Source organism: Colletotrichum destructivum, chromosome 6, assembly GCF_034447905.1.
Source record: "Colletotrichum destructivum chromosome 6, complete sequence".
Classification (NCBI taxonomy): Eukaryota; Fungi; Ascomycota; class Sordariomycetes; order Glomerellales; family Glomerellaceae; genus Colletotrichum; species Colletotrichum destructivum.
Window position 1 is genome coordinate 39,783 of NC_085901.1, and position 17,994 is coordinate 57,776.

A 17,994-nucleotide genomic window follows, 5' to 3' on the forward strand; every position below is an offset into this window, starting at 1 on the left:
ATACTGCGCTTGAGTCGAGCGCTATCGGGTAGGCCGCCACGAGGCCCCCCAGCTGGTCTCTCTGGCTGGCGGAAATGCCGATGTCCGCCATACTGCGCCTAACTTTTGAGCACGGATGGATAGCTTCATCGTCAGCAACAGGGCTGGCTCATTGCGTAGATGACGGTTAGTCATGAGGGATACACACTGTCACAAGGTACAGATTCACTGGTGTTTGCATGACCGAGAAGTTTGCATCATGCCTCCTTGAATGATAGCTAGGTATATTCTACTACGTCTGTCCGTTTGCCATCAAGATACGCCCTCCATCCACACACAGATTAATGCCGTCGATGTAAGCCTGCATGTCTTGTAAGCCAAGTTTTGCATGTCACCATAGAAGATGTTAAACTACTTACCCCGGCGCGACTCGCAAGATAGAGCACCGCACCCGCAATGTCTTCCTCGTTGCCCGCCCTTTTGGCGGGGACTTGGTCGAAGAGATTGGCAAACATGTTGCCCTCTTCTCCCACGGGGTTCATCTTGCTTGGCACAACTAGAGTTCGTCAGTCGCCATTCGCTTTTGGCCCAGGAGGGGGGGAACTTGACTTACAGCCGGGGTTGATGCCGTTGACGCGAATGTACCACCGCCCAAACTTGGCTGCCAACAGCCTCACGAGGTGGTCCGTCGCCGCCTTGCTCGTCGCGTAGCTCGACATGTCGACATTTGTCGCATTGTGCATGCTCGCGCACGAACTCGTGACGATTACCGCGCCCCTGCCCTCGCTGCTGCCCTTGATCCCGGCCCCTAGGTCCCGCTGCGCCGCTGCTGCCAGGAGGGGCATGAAGGCCACAGAGAGGAAGTAGTGCGCCGCCGTGTTGACGCTGAAGGTTTCGGCCCAGTCAGAGTGCCGATGCGACCACATTGAGGCTTGCAGCTCCGCGAGGGAGGCTGACGTGACGTTGCAGGGGGTGACGGGGTCGCGGCGGATGCCGGCGTTGGACACGAGGATGTCCAGGTGAGATTCGCGCTGCGAGATAAACGCCGCGAGGCCGGCGATGGCCTCCTTGGAGGATACGTCGCATGCGTACCTGACTCGGATCTTTAGCAACTGTTGCGAGAGGGAGGAGGGGACGTGGTTGGTGTGACTACTAATTACCCGACTGCGCTGCCTCCTCCAGAGGCTTTGCCGAGTTCACAGAGCTCCGCGACCTTGTCGTCAATGGACTCAGAGGGAAGCGCTACGAGGTACACCTTGGCGCCGTTGACCACGAGTCCCTAAGATGGTCAGCGAGCCCAAGAACGTGATGAGGCGAGCGGGTGTGTGCTGGTCGGGTGGTTTACCTTGCAGATCATGAATCCGAGGCCACTGCTTCCGCCCGTCACAACAGCGACGTACCCTTTGACGCTGAATAACCGGGAGATGTCGAGTGAAGCCATGGTTCAATGATTAATACTTTGTTCGAGGAGGTTTTGGCTTGTAGGTACTTTGACTTGATCGATGCACAGTGAGCGTCGATTGTTCGTGGGCTTTTATCAAAATGGTCTTTATTGGCTGGTGTCGGAGCTGCCGACGTATCAATTATTATGGCGCTTTGGCGACTCACTCACTCATGCATCGCTGGAGCTCTTCCTTGGACTTCATTTACGACCGGATCATCACCTCACTTTCATCAAGCTCTCTCCCATCTATCAAGTGGCTCACTCAACTCCCAGAAAATGCTACACTGTCTCATAACTTCGTGTTCAATTTTACTCTATTTTTGCAAGATGCTTAATTAACCCAAGCCACGCCACCCTCTCTCCCAGATGCCTGAGACCATCGCCGCTTACCCCCCACTGCAACTGTTAAGCGCACTCAATCTAGCCCCATTTACTCCTTGTAGTGATCCCTCGTCCTCACCTCTGCCAACCTCAAACACTCCTCCGTCGCGCTGACATCCCTCGGCACGAGCTTCACCTTGAAGTCGCGCGGAATCGCCACCAGCGCCGACTTGAACTGGTTGTAGTCGACGTAGTCCGTGTTGGGCGGCTCCGTCTCACTCGCCACGATCTTGTACGACGCCAACAGCCGAAGCAGCGCCGTGTACAGCAGCCGGTGCGCAATGTGCTGGCCTGAGCACGCGCGCGAGCCGGTGCCGAAGCTGAGGTGGTTGAGCCCGACGGATTCGCGCTCGGTGGGGGGGTCCAGGGAGGAGAGCCAGCGCTCCGGGTCGAATTTGCCCGCGTCGGGGCCAAAGTGGTCGACGTCTGGTCACGCGTTAGTCTGAGAATGAGCGCATAGAAGAAACTGCTGGGCTGGGCTTACCGTGGTTTCCGGCTTGGGCGTTAATGAGAATCATTGTCTTGGCCGGGATCTTGGCCCCGTTCCAGTTCACCTCGGTGACGGTCTTGCGAGGCAAGCTCATGGCGCTGACGGTATAGTAGCGGCCGGCCTCCTTGATGATGGCGTTGATGTAGGGAACCTTTTCCTCGGAGATGCTCGAGGACCAGGCATCACGCATGTCCGGGTAGTACCGCTTGATGTCCTCGTACGCGCGGTCCTGCCAGATCTGGCCCTCGGGCGTGCTGAGAGATCCGATGGCCGAAGTCAACGTTCCCGGGATCGTCTCGAAGCCGCCCGACACGAGCGACAGGCAGATGGACGAGACCTCGACACCTGTGAGCTTGGTCTCCTCGTCCTTGAGGATAGCGGCCGAGATACAGGGCTTGTCGGTGCCCAGCTTGATCATTTCGCGGACCTTGTCCAGCAGCAGGTTGAGGTAGGCGTCGCGGCGGTCGCGGAGCTCCTTGGACCGCTTGTTCTTCTCGTTGTTGGGGAAATAGCGCATGATGGGTACGTAGTCCTGCATGTTCTCCGACGCGCTGCGAAGCAGGGAGATGGCCGAGCCGACGTACAGAATCTCCCGGAGAAGGTCGTCGTACACGGCGTCCATGCGGATGCCGTAGCACAGGGTGAGGGTCGTGTTGAGCGCAAACCTCTGAATGTAAGGCCGCACACTAATCTCAAGGGCACCATTCTGGCTGTCCTTCTTCAGGTCCCGGAGGATGCAGTAGCTCTCCAGATCGAACATGGGGTGGTAGTTACGAAGGGAGGCTCTTCCGAGCGCAGTGCCTGCGGCCTTGCGCTTCTTCTTGCACGACTCGTCCCATGGAGACGAGCCGATGGTGAAGCCCTGGGTGCTGCTGATGACGCCGTGGAAGGTGTAGAGCGTGGGCCTGTCAATGACGGCGTTCTGGTTTCCGAGGAGCATCTTCTTGCAGTCCTCGAAGGAGTTGACCACGACGGCCCGCGTGTTGCCCAGCTTGATCTGGTAGACGGACTGGCTGTACTGGCGCCACCATTGTTCGCACACGGTGGCGTGGTCCTGGCCGAGCTGGAACAGGTGGCCGACGACGGGCAGCGCGCCGGGAATCTCTGGCAGGCCCTTGATGTAGGAGATGTCTGTCTTGAACGCGACCTGTTGTCATGGTCAGAATCATTGTTCCGTCACTCATGCGAGCAGGGGGTGCAACTGACATTGTAGATGAGATAAGTCAGACCCGCGACTGCTACAGCCGTGAGAGCGAGTACAAGTTCCTGCGACTCCTGCAGCTTGCTGAACCACAGCGGGTTGATAAAGTCCTCGAGGTTTGCCGACATTGTGTTACTTTCTCGCAATGTAAACGTCCTATCTGCTGGTGATTGCGTCGACGCGGCAAGGCAAAAGGTGACAAACTCAGGTCGAGGCTCTTTTAACAACTTGGCGATGCTGCCATTTGTGCCGAGCAATCCAAGTATCGCGGGGCCATCGTCGGCACCCGCCCGAATCCCCCTCGAGGACGGCGCGTGTCGGGCGGTCCGATGCGGGTCGCTTGGTGGGTGGGGACCGGGCGCCGGAGCAGATAAGGACCTTTGAACAAGTTACGTATCAGCGCAGCGTCCGTTTCGCGGGAGTGTGTTATCAGTTGGTTGTTAGTGGATGAGAGGTCTGTAGATTGTGGCTGCGATTGTCGGGTACGTGGTGGACGAGGGACTTTGTGGAGTCTCTGTTATTCCGTGCTGCTCCCACTGCTGGAGAGGTCGACCTACCTTGACAGCAGCCCCGAGGAGGGTGTGTCGGGCCGTTTCAGCCAGTGGCTTAGCCCCATCCTCGGGCTGCCACTCCTGTGCCTGCGCCACCAGCAGTGACGGCGCCGCCCGTGTTAGGTACGGTGAGAATCCGACTCTGAGGATGTAGTAAAGACATGAGCTTGGTTTCGTGCTGAATGCATATTGATTTGAGCATAAAGTTGTTGTGGTTAAAAAGCTCGTAGTAGAACCTTGGGCCTGGCTGGCCGGTCCGCCTCACCGCGTGCACTGGTCCGGCCGGGCCTTTCCCACTGTGGAACCGCATGCCCTTCACTAGGTGTGCCGGGGAAACAGGACTTTTACTTTGAAAAAATTAGAGTGCTCCAGGCAGGCCTATGCTCGAGTACATTAGCATGGAATAATAGAATAGGACGTGTGGTTCTATTTTGTTGGTTTCTAGGACCGCCGTAATGATTAATAGGGACAGTCGGGGGCATCAGTATTCAATTGTCAGAGGTGAAATTCTTGGATTTATTGAAGACTAACTACTGCGAAAGCATTTGCCAAGGATGTTTTCATTTATTATCTCTGTTGGAACGGAATATTAATTGATCTAGTATTTTGGAAAATCATAATTCCACAGCATTGACATTTTCTTGGTGATTATTGATATAGAAGAAAACTAGTATGGCAGTATTACTGATCAACGACTCGACCCGGTATGCTCACGGTCATAAAAGCTTATAAGGAGAGTATTGCCATTCGGTTCCGTATGTGACCGGCTGTCCGCATTGTGGATCTTAACATTCACTGGGTACGATACTTGATTCAATACGTCAAAAATGGTAAATTTACACTGCATCCGTTAAAGCAGAGTAAAGCGTACGTTGAGATCCATCTCATACGAAATCAAATTTAAATGTACATGTTCCGGAATTCGAGTAGAACAAACCAAACTATTTTTACATATATATGGCTTACAGTCAGAACATGATTTGCCCCTTGTGTGATAGATCGACCTCGGGAATCATTTGGTGGATAACATGAAGGGGCGGAAGTCGGTCGTTGAGTTCGTAAATAACATAGTACATAAATCCCAGAACGGAGGCCTTCGAAAATCACTAAAGGAGCTAGCGGAGCTACCAGCGTTAAGAGAGCCGTTAAAAACGCGAGAGCCTGCGCCACCAGCAGAGAACCTCTCATTAAAGGCAAAAGGGAAGCAATCATCCATGCAGTATCAGCAGCAAAAGCAACAGCAAGAGCAACAACGTGGGGGGTCACCAGATGTATCTGGCTTGACTGGAAGCTTTCAACGGTCTTTCGATCTGGAGGCACCTCTTAAAAGCACCGGCAATAACTTCTTTAGAATCAACCCTCCCCAGCTAAAAGCATCTCAGCCGGAAGATAGAACCAAGACATTAACGAAAAGAGGTCAGGGTAAGACATCAGCTCCTGCCAATCCAGCCAAGCCGCCAACGCTTCTATATTAGGAAGAAATTTGTTTTCAAGATAAATTAGAGGGCAAAAAGCTAGCCAGTTTAGAGATCTAAAAGAGGTCTAACAAGCAAGCAGATAGGCACAAAACGCCTAGTCTACCTAAGATTCCGCCACCTAATGGGGATAGTAACGTTGAGATGCAGGGACTACAGGCAAAAAAAAAGCCTAATAGCACCAACTTCATAGATTAGTAATAGTAAACGCCCTACCTAGCCAGTACGGCCTACTAATCTTCCTAATGATTAGGACGTAGAGAGTCTAGATTACTTACTACTACGTTAAACACGGAGGGTAGAGAAACCTTAATTATCCCTGTTGGATGAGATGGACATTGTTAAATTGCAAAAGCTGCAAGCCTAGGTGGCAAATAAGCTTTACGACTTGAATCTAGAGAGATTTCACAGCTTAAAAGCTGGCGAAACTAAGGCAGATCATGCCTACAATACCTATGGAAATACAGGCAGTGCCTCTTATATCCTGAACTATAGAAGTCTGTACGTAGAGTGTGACTGCCCCACTGGCAACTGCATTTGCGAAGGAGGCAAAGGAAACAATAAAGGGGCTAAAAAGCCTAAGATAAAGATAAAGTTAAATACGGAGACGAAGATGAGGATGAAGATGAGGATGAAGATGAGGATGAAGATGAAGACGAAGATGAAGAGGAGGAAGGATATGACGAATCAACGTCCGGTGACACCTACGAAGAGGATGTGCCTATTAAAAGCACTAAGACAAGCCGCTTTAAGAAGGGATACCACCGTTTCATGTGTCCTGATCCAGAAAACCTGGACAAGAAGTCGTAGGCTAGACTAGAAGGGAGACTGAGAATCAAGGGGCATACTATGGTATCCTTCGACCCTATCCCTCGAGAGAGTGGGCGGTCTAGGCGATACTACGCCTTTTGTGACATCCAAATACCCCTAGATCTGTGTACTCTTCCAAAGCTAAAAATGGGTACTCGGACGCAGATCGAGGAGTACAAGGGTAGCTTGAGGCCAATTGGGGCCGGTTACACTTTTTCAGACGCCTTGGAGGTCCAGAAAAACAGCAAACGATGGGCATGTTTCGTGGAGGACTTCACCCACCTAGGGCCAAATGTCGATGTGGGCTCTGAAACGTCTGTGTCCAAGGAAACATGGTTCACCTTTACGGATTGCTTCGGCTAGCCTAAGCCCAGCTTTCAGCTTCTTCTTCATCATCACCACCCTCCAATACAACTCACTTTCTTCGTTGCCTTTCGCTACTTCCAATCTCTATCGAGCTGCAGTCTTACACGTAGAAACTCAAGCCGCTTTTCTATGTCACTTTCCACCTAATGAGTGACTCTGCAACACTGTTGTTGATGCAGGAGGCCAACGACTCCGCATTGGGCCAAACTTGTCGTGGCTGAGAAACTTATAGTAGACACATTCCAGAAACCCTGTCGCATACCGATACAACAGCAAGCTGCGTATGGCTGCCGAAACCGTTTTCAGGGACTATTATGCAGCCCAGCAGTTCATTTTTGCAGTCAGCTCTAGCCTCAGCTGGAGACGCTTGCATATTCACTATCCAAGCTGAAGACGCCAGTCTCCGCTTAGCCTTGCTAGCGTTGAGACAACACATTGGACCACCGCCGTTCACAGGTTTTCAGCTGGACGATGCAGCGCCTCAACAGAAGAACGCAGCCTTGCATTTCGCTGCCTAACTCTGTTGCTTTCGTAGGCTTTACAATAACACGTCCCGTCTTCTGACCTTCCTGATGCCTAGATCTTTCATTTCGATCCACACCGCCACTGCGTGCGGTCTTGCCACAACAGTTGCAATGACATTTGAGACATAACATAAATGCGCGATTGGTCGGTCTGGCTGCTGTTTCTGTACGGTTGGGCGCAAGCATCTTAAAGACAGCGCAGGATGGTGATTGACTCTCTGCTTCTTCTCTTCTACTGTGACTATAAGATGTACAGCAATGTAGCAAATGTTTCCAAGCCAACAGTCCTGGATTAACATCATTTTCTTAAATCAATGAAGTTCTAAGAAACTACAACTTAATCTACACGTTGAAGTCTTCCCGGCCTTTGCACACAAACCTTGACTTTGATCTTGTGGACGAAGGACGACAACATGGATTCTGAGACAAGCGAGAAGTCCACACCCCCTTCAGAGATGGTCGATAAATTGGAGCCTCCTACCAACAAGCCAGCCATGTCCTCTGAGGTTCGCCCTTCACGCCCGCCCGAGACCCCCCCTCAGCAGGCCGGTATACGGCTTTCGACAATTACTAAACTTATCAAAGGATGGTGGACGTTGGAGTTGATTACTATGACTGTCGGCCTCATCACTTTCGCCCTCTACCTGAAGCTTTTGAACGATTACAATGAACAGATTGTAGACGACCATTACTGGTTTCAATTCCCTCACTCACCATTCAAAACCCTACAATCTGTTGTTGCGCAGTTGACCACGGTTATGAAGTTATGCATGACGTATCTCGTCGCTGGGGCGATGGGTCAGCTCAAGTGGTACCAGTTCCTGCACCACTCGCCCAAACCGGTGGCCGATCTGCAGGCCTTTGACGCAGCATCTCGAGGCATATCTGGATCTGCTAAACTGCTTTTTTCAAAGCACAGATTGTGAGTTGATTGAGTCGTTTTCGGTAGGCACCATCACTAATATGAGGATGTTCAGGCAGTCGCTCAACATCGCACTGGGCTGCGTCTTTTTCCTCGCTACCTTCTATTCGTCATCCTCGGCGCAGAATACCGTCACTCAAGGCCGAGACTACAAGTGGTATCCGACAAGTAGTCGGTTCCAGGACGCAGCATTCCCTTTCAGCATTTCGTACAACATAAGCGACCCCGTCTTCCAGATCGCAGAACCAGGCATGCAGGCGGCTATTCTCGCTGGTTGGACGTCTGACTTTAACCCGGGCCCCGTTGCCCAGGGCCTCAAGTTGCCAATCCTCTGCTCCACCGGTGTTTGCCGATGGTTCCATGTCACTTCGCTGAACGTTGGATATGAATGTCAGAGCGTGCAAGCCGCCACCGACTATGACGGCACCGTGTATTCCAACCCAGCCAACATCAGCAACCACGTGTCAACGACCCATTCAAATGGCTCTGTTATCCAAGTTCCCGCTTCAATCTACCTGAAGTCGAGCTACGAACTGCCAGTAAACAGCACATTCAATAAGTCTTTCGCTCACAACCCAGGGTTGATCGTTCATTTGGCAGCGATCACCAAGCATGATGAGTGGCGGGGACCGGAGGCCGTGGAATGCATTGTGTTTTGGCAAGTACGATCGAGCGATGAAATTTTTTACGACGTCCTGAACATGGACGGAACTGCCAATATCACAGCAGTGCCTGGTTTCAAAAACCATATGGCAGCGGTTGAGCATTCGGAGATTGGTGGCAAAGTTATTGTCTTAGAAGGACCATGCAACAACAACAAAAACGGCGAACCTGACAACGACGACGTGGCAAGAAATTCCACCAAGCCCTGTCGGTATGAAGCTTCTTTTGAAGCCCACGAGGGACTTCGCGAGTACATGATGGGGCTTTTCGGAGGCCACATCCATAAACAAACGCAGCCAGACGGGACCTACAACATTGCTTCCACTAACCTCGCTTTGGAAATACTCCTATGGGCGTTGAGAAGAAACAGTCAGGCATCGGCTCCTTTGCATGAGACGATGAAGAGGTTACTGTCCAACGTATCAATATACGTTGGAGACACCCTGAAGATTGCTTCCCCGCACCGGGTGCAAGGAGAAGTAGCCACAGACCAGTATTACTTGGTGAACTGGTGGTTTGTTCTGTATCTCGGTGGCATGCTTGCGTTGAGCATCTATCTCTTTTTGTTTGCCATTTGGCGAACGCGGCACCTGCCTATCTGGAAGACGTCTCTGCTACCTTTTCTTTATCACGGGTTCGATCAGCCGATGAGGGAGCAGGGAGATGATTCCACCCACCTGGCATGGATGGAATTGGCGAGTGAACAGCAGAAGGTGGCCCTGTGGGACGAACACGATGGCCTGGGTCTAAAGCTTCGGACCGTCAACCGTTAAAGTCCTGTCAATCGGGCTTTCAACAGTGCTTAGAAACAAGACGATTAGATTGTATGTTAAGAAGATACAAGCTATTACATTGCTGTTCCAAGCCAGTGGCTGCCAGCGCCTACAAACACTGCAGCACCAATCTTGTCCCCCGTCGTATGCTGCCGCCGCCCATTGATACCTGTAACCTATAGAGTGCGCACACCACGGACCCTGGCCCCTCTACCCGCAGCCACATTCACAGTCGGGAACATATGCATATTCCGGGCTTGGACGGCTCTTTCAACCCCAAAAAACGCATTTCTGTACTTCTTACTCTCTGTTTCAAGATGTTGTGATCTCGTGGGATTTTGCTGGTGGCTTTCTTGACTCGCCGGTTAGACGAGCAGTACAAATGCATGCACCGCCTGCAGACTAAGACTACGTGTGGATTGAATCGTACACCCTGGCTTACATAGCCACCTAAAGACCACCTGGGCGCGGGGAGTGAAACCCGAGTATATCTCATGTCGCTGTTCTGTCTATAAGCAGAACCCTCACATCCTTTTCCTGGAGAGTAGGCCTCTTTGCCCGGTATGTCTCTTGGCTTTTACTTCCTGCATCCCTGGCGTGAGAGTCTCCACCACATCTAGCCAAACATGACTGAGACTGAGGAAGCTTGTGAAAGGACTCTTTGTCATATCGCAGAGCGCCATTGCAAGTCGATCTCACCACTTCTTTCGGATATCTAAGAGTGCCAGGAGCCTCAGAGCAACTTTCTGGCCTTTCTGACGCGACTAGAGAGCCTCAGAGTCCTTCCGCCATAACAACATTATTCCAGCTACAGCAGCGCGAAAACCACTAGATCGCCAAAGTGAACCCGACTGTGACGGGAAGAAAGACAAGATTACAGTCCTGTGCAACATGTAGAGCCCCGATGCATCTTCACATCCTCGCGTTCTATGGCCCCATTCGCGCCCTTCGACTGCTTCGGTGGGATGGCTCAGCAACGACATCACTCCGATCAATACCACTGCCAGTATCATCACTCGGATTAGCAAAGCGATCCCGACAGGCCAGCGACTCACGGCATTGATACCCGACATCCAGCAGCAACTATGGAGGCTACAGGTTGGCCGAAATTCTTGTCCGCTGCGCCGTCTCTGGGATATCGTCTAACAAGCTCAGTGCCATCTCCTTGTCCCAGTCCGGAGCAGATCCTTCGCTCTCCAGCAGGGTCGCCATGCTGCCGAGCTTTGGCGTGCTCATGAGCAAGCCCAAGTGAGGTGCGTCACCAAACGTGCGCTTGATGACTGACTGCAGCTTGACCAACAGCAGCGAGTTGCCACCGACGCGGAAAAAAAGTCAGACTCTGGCGACAGTGGCTTGGCCGCAAAGAAGAGCTCCGGGAGCACATCAGCCCAAACTTGTGAAAGGCGATGCTCGACGGGTGTAAAGCTCTTCTTTTGCTCCTCTTGTTTTTTGACGGACGGCCTCATTCCTGGCAGAGGGAGCGCCTGCACGGCGTTTCAGTCGATCTTGCTGTGTGCAGTAAGAGGCACCTTGTCAATAGTTACGACGATAGCTAGGACCATACAGTTACGGAAAGAGTTAGAAAGCCGCGCGCGCAGCTGGTTGATTATCTAGGCAACTTGTGCTTCGCTCTTGTCCTTGTCTGCGATTACCACATTTGTAACGAGGAGCCTATTATGGTGACCCTTGCTATCACGAAGTGTAAGCACGGCGCAGGCCAGCGAACCGGCAGCTACCCTGATGATGACGCCCTCGACCTCTGCTAGCTCAATGCGGAACCTGCAGACCTTAACCTGCATATTGCTAGTTACGCGGCCTTTAATAGCCATCCAGCTGCAGGTATTAAGCCGCCTGTAGTTACTAGTAAAGTACATGCAACCCTAGCTAGTGTAAATAATATAGAGAGCCCTGTGCTATGACGCTTCTAATCTAACCTGTATATCTTAAGACGACTTCAGTCTAAGTTCTAACCCTAGTACACTTAGGCTGTCTTTATTTAAGTAGATAGGCAGCAGTCTGATTAACTAACTAACAGATTAGAGACTAATAGGTTTAGTAAGGGAGGATGCACCTTGTTCTCAGTAGTCCAGCCGTAGATGAAGAGGCCGATAGGGAAGAGCGGAGACACGAACATCATCATGATCAAGCGCCGTTCGGCGCGGTAGGCTCCTCCTTGAGTATTCAACGGACGATCGCTAGGCTTAGCAAAGGTGACGACATCAAAAACACAGCCAATGCCGACGCCGAAATATGCCAGGCCGGAAATACTGACGCTGCAACGGTAGGTATCCTCGTAGACAGTTGGGAAGGTAGCGAAGAGGAGCATGGTGACGCCAAAGTTGAAGGCTGTATAGAGCGCGATGAGTGCGACAATAGGCGAAATGAATAGTATTGTTATAGGGCGGATCATAGCGTGCAACACGAGCTGCGTCACAGGGGTCTTCTTGTCACTAGCAGCGCGCAAACTTTGATTTCCCGTCTCTTTACGAAGTCGAGCGGCCTTGGCTCGAGCATGTTGACGGATTTCGTCTCGTGCATGAACAGAAAGGTGGCGACAATGACAGCGCCAGCCTTGGCGCAGCGTCAACTACTATCAGCTTTGTTTCATAGCGCAAAATGGGAAAGGGGGAGTAACAGGGCTATGCTCACGAGCATGTACGATGCTGCAGACAAGCTCGTCAATAACCGGAGGAGGGGAAACTCGGCGATGCTGGTGCTGCGCGCACAGCCAGCGGTGAAGCCAAGGTAAAAGATGGAGCTCGCACGGTAAAAAGGCATACGGCCAAAGACCTCGGACAGAGGGGGGATAAACAACTGGCCCACAGCGAAGCCGAGTGACGCCATAGTAATGGTCATGATCTCAACAGTGCTGCTCTTGAAGCCGAACTCGCGCTGCATGCTCGGGGCGCCGGGGGCGAACATGGTGGTTGCGGGGCTGGTGTAGAGCACAGACAAGCTGACGACCACCACGTTGGTCAGCTTGTACGCCTTCGACCAGTTGTACGGATTTGCAGCGTCGTCGGGACCGTCTGGTGTGGCAGTTGTCTCGCCAGCTACCGGGGAACCACTTTCGGCATCCTTGTTCGCATTTGAGTCCGCTTCGCTTGCAGCCCCGTAACCTTTCCTGCCATCAACAACAGAGTCCATTTCGCGGGCAGAACTCTCCTGGAATTTAGCATCGAGGCCGACCATGGTGCTGGTTTCGGGGTCGTAGGCGGTGTCGTCGCTGCCGGCTCTACTTTCCAGCAACTTTTGTCATACAGTCGCAGTTGTCCTTGGCTCAGCTGTTGGGCAAGGTACATTGCCACGATGGAAAAATGGCCGAAGAAATGCAGTGTGACTAGCGGTTTTAAGGAAAAACATGGTTGAGTTGGCTGCGCCGTGGCAGCATGTTTGCTCCGAATATGCCCCGTCCTCGGGCAGCTAATTTACGATAGCGGACGGACGGCCAGACCCCTTCCTAAACATATTGCGGGCCTGGAGGAATAAGAAAAGAATACTTGGAAAAACATAAAGACTGCCCGTAGGAAGCCTTTCATCCGCGTGAAAGTTGCAGTTTGCAGTGGCTTCATGCTGAGATAGTAAGTTAAGCATCCCTAATAAGGCTCCTCCCCATTAATAAAGACAACGAGGCACTATGTCCTGAGCCGAACTCCGCAGAACGCTCTCGGCACTACTAGATTGCTCTATCTGCGTGCACAGGGATCTACCTCACTCACTCACAAGAGGTCTTTTGTGGACTTTTGGCAGGTTTCTGAGACTTTGGCACATTTTCTAGTGGACGGAACCGCCCTTTTGGGGCTAGGGGTTGAAGACGCGCCCCCCCGCCCAATGGATGGTAAGCTGACTGCAGGCTGACATCATCCTCGACCCTTACGCCTTGCAGCAGTATCTGGCGCAGGACGAAGAGCTTGAGGCGCGGTCGTACAAGGCCCACGATTTGCCTCAGTACGGACTGTAGAATGATAGAAAGGGCGTGGACATTGTTTGGTACGACGGATTGAATCATGCCGAGATGTTTGACAACGCCGAGGATTAGCTACCACTAGTGAAGCTGCTCCATGAATATTGTAAAGCAACTAAATAGAGTCCGTGACGAGCTTATAATAATAGAATATCTCCTCAAACAAAGAGAATAGACCTTATGCGACTGCTGAAGAACTCTACGTCTGCGACGTAAGTGTTGTTGGCGGAAGAATCACCATACTCTGGCCTGTAGTTAATGAATAAATGTCCCCGGATTCCTCTGTAATAAGCCGTTTGTTTGGATCCTCGTGATTGCCATTGTCTGGGGAGTCAACATCCACATCCTCCTCTCCGAGATCCACAGAGATGGCTTGCAAAACTTGCTCGTTGAAGTGAACATGTTTTATTTCCCTCCCACGCAAGGGGATTGTAAACTCGTTCTTGTTGAAAAATCTGCTTTCTGCTGATTTGAAACCGTTTGGGCTTGTATCCGAGCCCATAATCGCTGGCCCATAAAGCCAGGTCACATCGCAATCTTTCAACCTGGTAATGGTAAGCCGAAAGAAGAAGCAGAGTTGGAGGGGGGATTGACCAATTAAGCTCCTCTGCCGGCAGGGTCTTTAAACCATCCTTAGCCTTCGTCCAAGCACGCCATGCGGCGTTTTCCAAGCGAGCTTTGTTGTCGTATTCGGATCCGTGAGACGCTAGATATCTCCAAGAGACCCAGATTTCTCTATCCTTCCATTCATGAGTGAGAAAGTCGACGTGAACGGATGGTTTCTCCTGTATAGCAGCCTCATCTTTGGCCAATCTCCTCGGGCCAGAGCCCATGCCATTATTGGCCTTGACTGATGCAAAATGTTTCATCAGACCGAGCTCCTCAAGTTGCTCAACCACAGACGTATGCCCATTTTCGAGGGCAAAGTCCGCCACACCCTTGCGGTAGTTGGCCGTCACGGCCCAGACGTCTGCTCCGCATTCCACTAACTTGCGAAGGGTGCTAGGGCTACCGAGTCTAGCGGCTTCGAGCAGGGGCGTGAGAGAAACACCTGTCCTCATTTCCGTGTCAAACCCTCCTTGGCGGTTGCAGAAGTCTATGGCCTCCTCCAAGTCAAAAGCACATGCCAGCCACACTGGATGGGCGGGGCTTCTGGTAGCTGAGTAACACCTTTCCAGCTCCAGTCCCGTGACTCCATCGAAAGCAGCGGTACGACACCAGACCTCGAATATCGAGGGCGACTCTAGATGAGTTCTAATAAAAGTGTCGAACAGCGGTTGAAAAGGGACCTTATAACGATTTTCTCCGCTTAGCCTGGCGTGCTCATGCCAGTACCGGTTCACGTACTTTTTCACTGATTCTTCGGAAAGGGGGTACGAGGAGATGCCTTTCCCCAAAAGCTTCTGGTTGGCGGCTATGCGAGTTGGAGCGAGGCTGGAGCATATGTGCAGCAAACTGTGGTGGGCCAAGGCTGCATGCCCCTTTGACGGGGTGAATGTCTCATCTCCACGGCCCTGGAAATGTTCGAAGAACTCGCGGACAGACAGATGGACAAAGCGGAAGACGTTGAGTGCTGGGTCAATCTCTACCAGATTTCCACAAATGTCCAACAGGTGCTGTGGTTTCAGCGGGATTACCGAGGCCCCGGTCACAAGGGAGATGAAGGCCGCGAATGTCTCCGTTTCTATCGCTTGTTGTCCATAGAGCAGCCATTGAAACACGCCGTTAGCAAGGAGTTCTGCACATGTCCCAGAGTCTTGGATGGCGCAGTAGATTGCGTAGTATGAGTTGTCAAGGGTTCGTGGGAGGCGGCCAAGCTGAGACTTGAGGTCCTGATCGAGTTTCGCACGCTTCAACGTCTCGAGCTGCAGGTCTACCCATCTGAACCTTCGATATGTCAGTAGTTTCAATGACTGATTACTCTTTATAAGCCACCTACATTCCCTCAGCCTTCTCTGATAAAACTGACGCAACATCTTGGCGAAGTCCCGGAAGTCCAGGGCCGTAGAGGTTCTCTCGAGAGTCCATGAGCGCACTGACTCTCTCATCAACGAATCGGTTGATATCCACAGAGTTGTGAGCGGCGCTGACTCTGATGTCTGACGTATCGGCTAGCGATGAGATTATATCAACATCGTCACGACTCGAGATAAAAATCTTGACCAGATTCGCAGACCTGTCTCTCACTTCCTTAAGCGAGACAAGAAGGTCCATCCGTTCATCCTCGTCGCATTCATCCAGGGCGTCGATAATGATCGTGAGTGAGGGGTAGATGTCCATGACATCGATGAGAGTGTCTTTGCATTCCCCCAACGACCACTCACGTTCCTCGAAGCCCTCAGATTGTATCCTCTCATACACAGCCTTCACTGCTCTCGGGACTGTTCGGGTTGGGGACATAGCCACAACTTGCCGTAGAAGACTCTGTACAGCGGCTCTGCACTGTCCTCGCATTGGTTCTCGCGGATCTCTGGCGCAGTAGAAAAAAGCCAGAAGCTCAGCCGATTCAGCTTTTATGGCTTTTATCGAATCGATGACAACCGAGCAGAGCTTTGTTTTCCCGCAGCCTGGGATGCCGTGCAACCAAAGAATTGTGGACGAACTGCTTCCCCGCCAGCTGCGAAAGGCTTGGTGATGTAACAGCCATTCTCCTGACCCATCTAAGCGCCCACGGACCGCAGCCTGGTGATGAGACGGATACGGCAACGTGGAGAGAGACCTCAATATGGCCAGGCGGTCAGCTTCTTCGGATAGCTTTAGGAGTTGCGATGTGTCTGCGGCAATCCTGCAAATTGGAGATTTTAGGCCCAATAAGATTTTCTTCATTTCCGTCGTGTGTTGAGATTGAGCTTGCTCTGACTCTGCGGCGGCTAGCTCACGAACTTCGGCTTCTGCGATCCCCATGTAGCGCTCGATTTCGTCCTGCTCGACGGCAACCAGATCGGAAAGACTTTGTGTAGCCTCTAAGTCACCAAGCGCGCTTTTCGCCAGGTTTTTGACCGTGCCGTTCGAGTAGTAGTTGGCGGTTCTGTCCAGAAAACGCAGGATACCAGCATACAGTCGAGTGAGTGACTGTTCCAAGAGGCGGGCGACCTTGAGGTTGCGACCCAGATACAGGTCCTCCACGATCGCAGACTGAGCAATGAGGTTTACAACCTGGCTCATGTTCTCAGCCATGATGCCGAAAGCCCGCACGTTATCGACGGCCGCCTGGAGGAAGAAGCGAACGCAGGCCCAAGGCAGCGCCGCGTGAGTAGGGTCATGCTGCACTGCTGCATCGCCCACAGCCTTGAACCTTTCGACCCAGGCAATGATCTTCTCCAAATAGTCTCTGACGATGTAGGTATGACCATGCCAGGTAAACCTCCACCGCTTCTTCAGCGCCTCGACCTTCTTCTGCTGAGCGGCCTGGAGGATGTCACTCAACACGTCTGGCCCGTCGGCGTCGACGTCGACAAAGGTCTTCAGTCGGCCCTTTTCGTCGGGTGCGAGAGTTTCCAAGGCCCTCGACCACATGTCTTTGCTGCATTTTGCGGCATTTTCAGCGTGAGTTGCCCTATGCTTTTGGGCTTCCTACCTTATCGAATCGACCATGGTCACGTGCTGAATGTTGGGACATACGTCCTTATTCGTGTCTCATCACTCAAGAATCAAGGTCTCAGCGCCGCAGCACGGGTGCTGATTCTGATGCCGTCAAGTTGCGAAGTGATGCAAAAGCAAGAATCGCTGCCTGATTTTTATCGGTGGCGAATACCTAGCTGAGGCTGGCAATGCACCGATAGGCTCGGTTACAGCCATATTTGCTTCACTGATCTCCGCCACTTTTTCTGGCCGCAGTACTGAGCAGTCGCCGCTCTAAACTGAGAGGAGCCTGAGCATGTAACTAAGTACCTGAGCCTGTGCTCGAAGATCCTGAGCGAGCCCTGCTGCATTACACTAGGTGACCCTAATGCAAGCCCTGCTGAGATGCACTAGGTTACTATGTAAGCACAATGCATAGCGGGCTAATATGCAACTAAGACCGCATCTGCATAAAGTATGCACATAACTATATACTCTAGCAAAGCATCATTTGCATCTAACTAGTAATTGCACCTGTCATAAGACGGCAATATCACGCTTGCAATAATTTTCTAGGTCACATTTAGAGTGCAATGTTACGGTTGGCTTTCTGTGGTAGTGTCTATTAGCAGAAGCTGAGGCAACGAAGCTGGGGAACAGTGCTGTAAGTTGTGCTGAAAGGATTAGGTCTTTAGAGGATACAGTGATTAGTTGTATACTTAACAAGGGGTTGTAACGTTAGTTACTAGTAAAGGGTGCTAAGAGTATCTAAGGGGATAATTACAAAGTTGATTGCTAAAGAGCTATAGAAGATAATCTATCTATATAAAATAAATATCCTTATATCCTATTCTTCTTGTTAGTATCCCTAAGGTCTAATTAGTATCTTA

The 17,994-nt window shown here is 51.7% G+C and overlaps 5 protein-coding genes across 5 annotated transcripts; 1 reads left to right on the forward strand and 4 right to left on the reverse strand.

Moving 5' to 3' along the window:
• Positions 1-271: 271 nt before the first annotated feature.
• CDEST_09182 (Putative short-chain dehydrogenase/reductase SDR, NAD(P)-binding domain superfamily) lies at positions 272-1,420 on the reverse strand (the record flags this gene model as incomplete). Its single annotated transcript, XM_062925341.1, has 5 exons — positions 272-340; positions 399-535; positions 593-1,071; positions 1,140-1,258; positions 1,325-1,420. The coding sequence occupies 5 exons, from the start codon at positions 1,418-1,420 to the stop codon at positions 272-274; spliced, it is 900 nt and encodes a 299-aa protein (XP_062781392.1).
• A 433-nt stretch (positions 1,421-1,853) lies between these two features.
• CDEST_09183 (Putative cytochrome P450) lies at positions 1,854-3,623 on the reverse strand (the record flags this gene model as incomplete). Its single annotated transcript, XM_062925342.1, has 3 exons — positions 1,854-2,230; positions 2,289-3,441; positions 3,501-3,623. 3 exons carry the CDS (start codon positions 3,621-3,623, stop codon positions 1,854-1,856), a joined length of 1,653 nt encoding a protein of 550 aa, XP_062781393.1.
• Positions 3,624-7,676: 4,053 nt separating this feature from the next.
• Positions 7,677-9,579, forward strand: CDEST_09184 (uncharacterized protein; the record flags this gene model as incomplete). Its single annotated transcript, XM_062925343.1, has 2 exons — positions 7,677-8,143; positions 8,199-9,579. The coding sequence occupies 2 exons, from the start codon at positions 7,677-7,679 to the stop codon at positions 9,577-9,579; spliced, it is 1,848 nt and encodes a 615-aa protein (XP_062781394.1).
• A 2,020-nt stretch (positions 9,580-11,599) lies between these two features.
• Positions 11,600-13,129, reverse strand: CDEST_09185 (Putative MFS transporter superfamily; the record flags this gene model as incomplete). The annotated part of the gene is made up of 3 exons (XM_062925344.1): positions 12,880-13,129; positions 12,229-12,828; positions 11,600-12,166 (listed from the first exon to the last, which is right to left on the reverse strand). The coding sequence occupies exons 1-3, from the start codon at positions 12,940-12,942 to the stop codon at positions 11,600-11,602; spliced, it is 1,230 nt and encodes a 409-aa protein (XP_062781395.1). The 5' UTR covers positions 12,943-13,129.
• A 400-nt stretch (positions 13,130-13,529) lies between these two features.
• CDEST_09186 (Putative nitrogen regulatory protein areA, GATA) lies at positions 13,530-17,249 on the reverse strand. The gene is made up of 4 exons (XM_062925345.1): positions 17,121-17,249; positions 15,483-17,066; positions 14,138-15,430; positions 13,530-14,088 (listed from the first exon to the last, which is right to left on the reverse strand). Exons 1-4 carry the CDS (start codon positions 17,135-17,137, stop codon positions 13,743-13,745), a joined length of 3,240 nt encoding a protein of 1,079 aa, XP_062781396.1. The 5' UTR covers positions 17,138-17,249; the 3' UTR covers positions 13,530-13,742.
• Positions 17,250-17,994: the final 745 nt, after the last annotated feature.

What these genes read in the sequence shown, in the direction of transcription:
- CDEST_09186 (XM_062925345.1), bottom strand. An exon ending in TCAGAGAAGGCTGAGGGAAT is followed by an intron (nt 15,431 to 15,482) that starts GTAGGTGGCTTA and finishes GACATATCGAAG; the next exon opens with GTTCAGATGGGTAGACCTGC. An exon ending in CCGGCAGAGGAGCTTAATTG is followed by an intron (nt 14,089 to 14,137) that starts GTCAATCCCCCC and finishes TACCATTACCAG; the next exon opens with GTTGAAAGATTGCGATGTGA.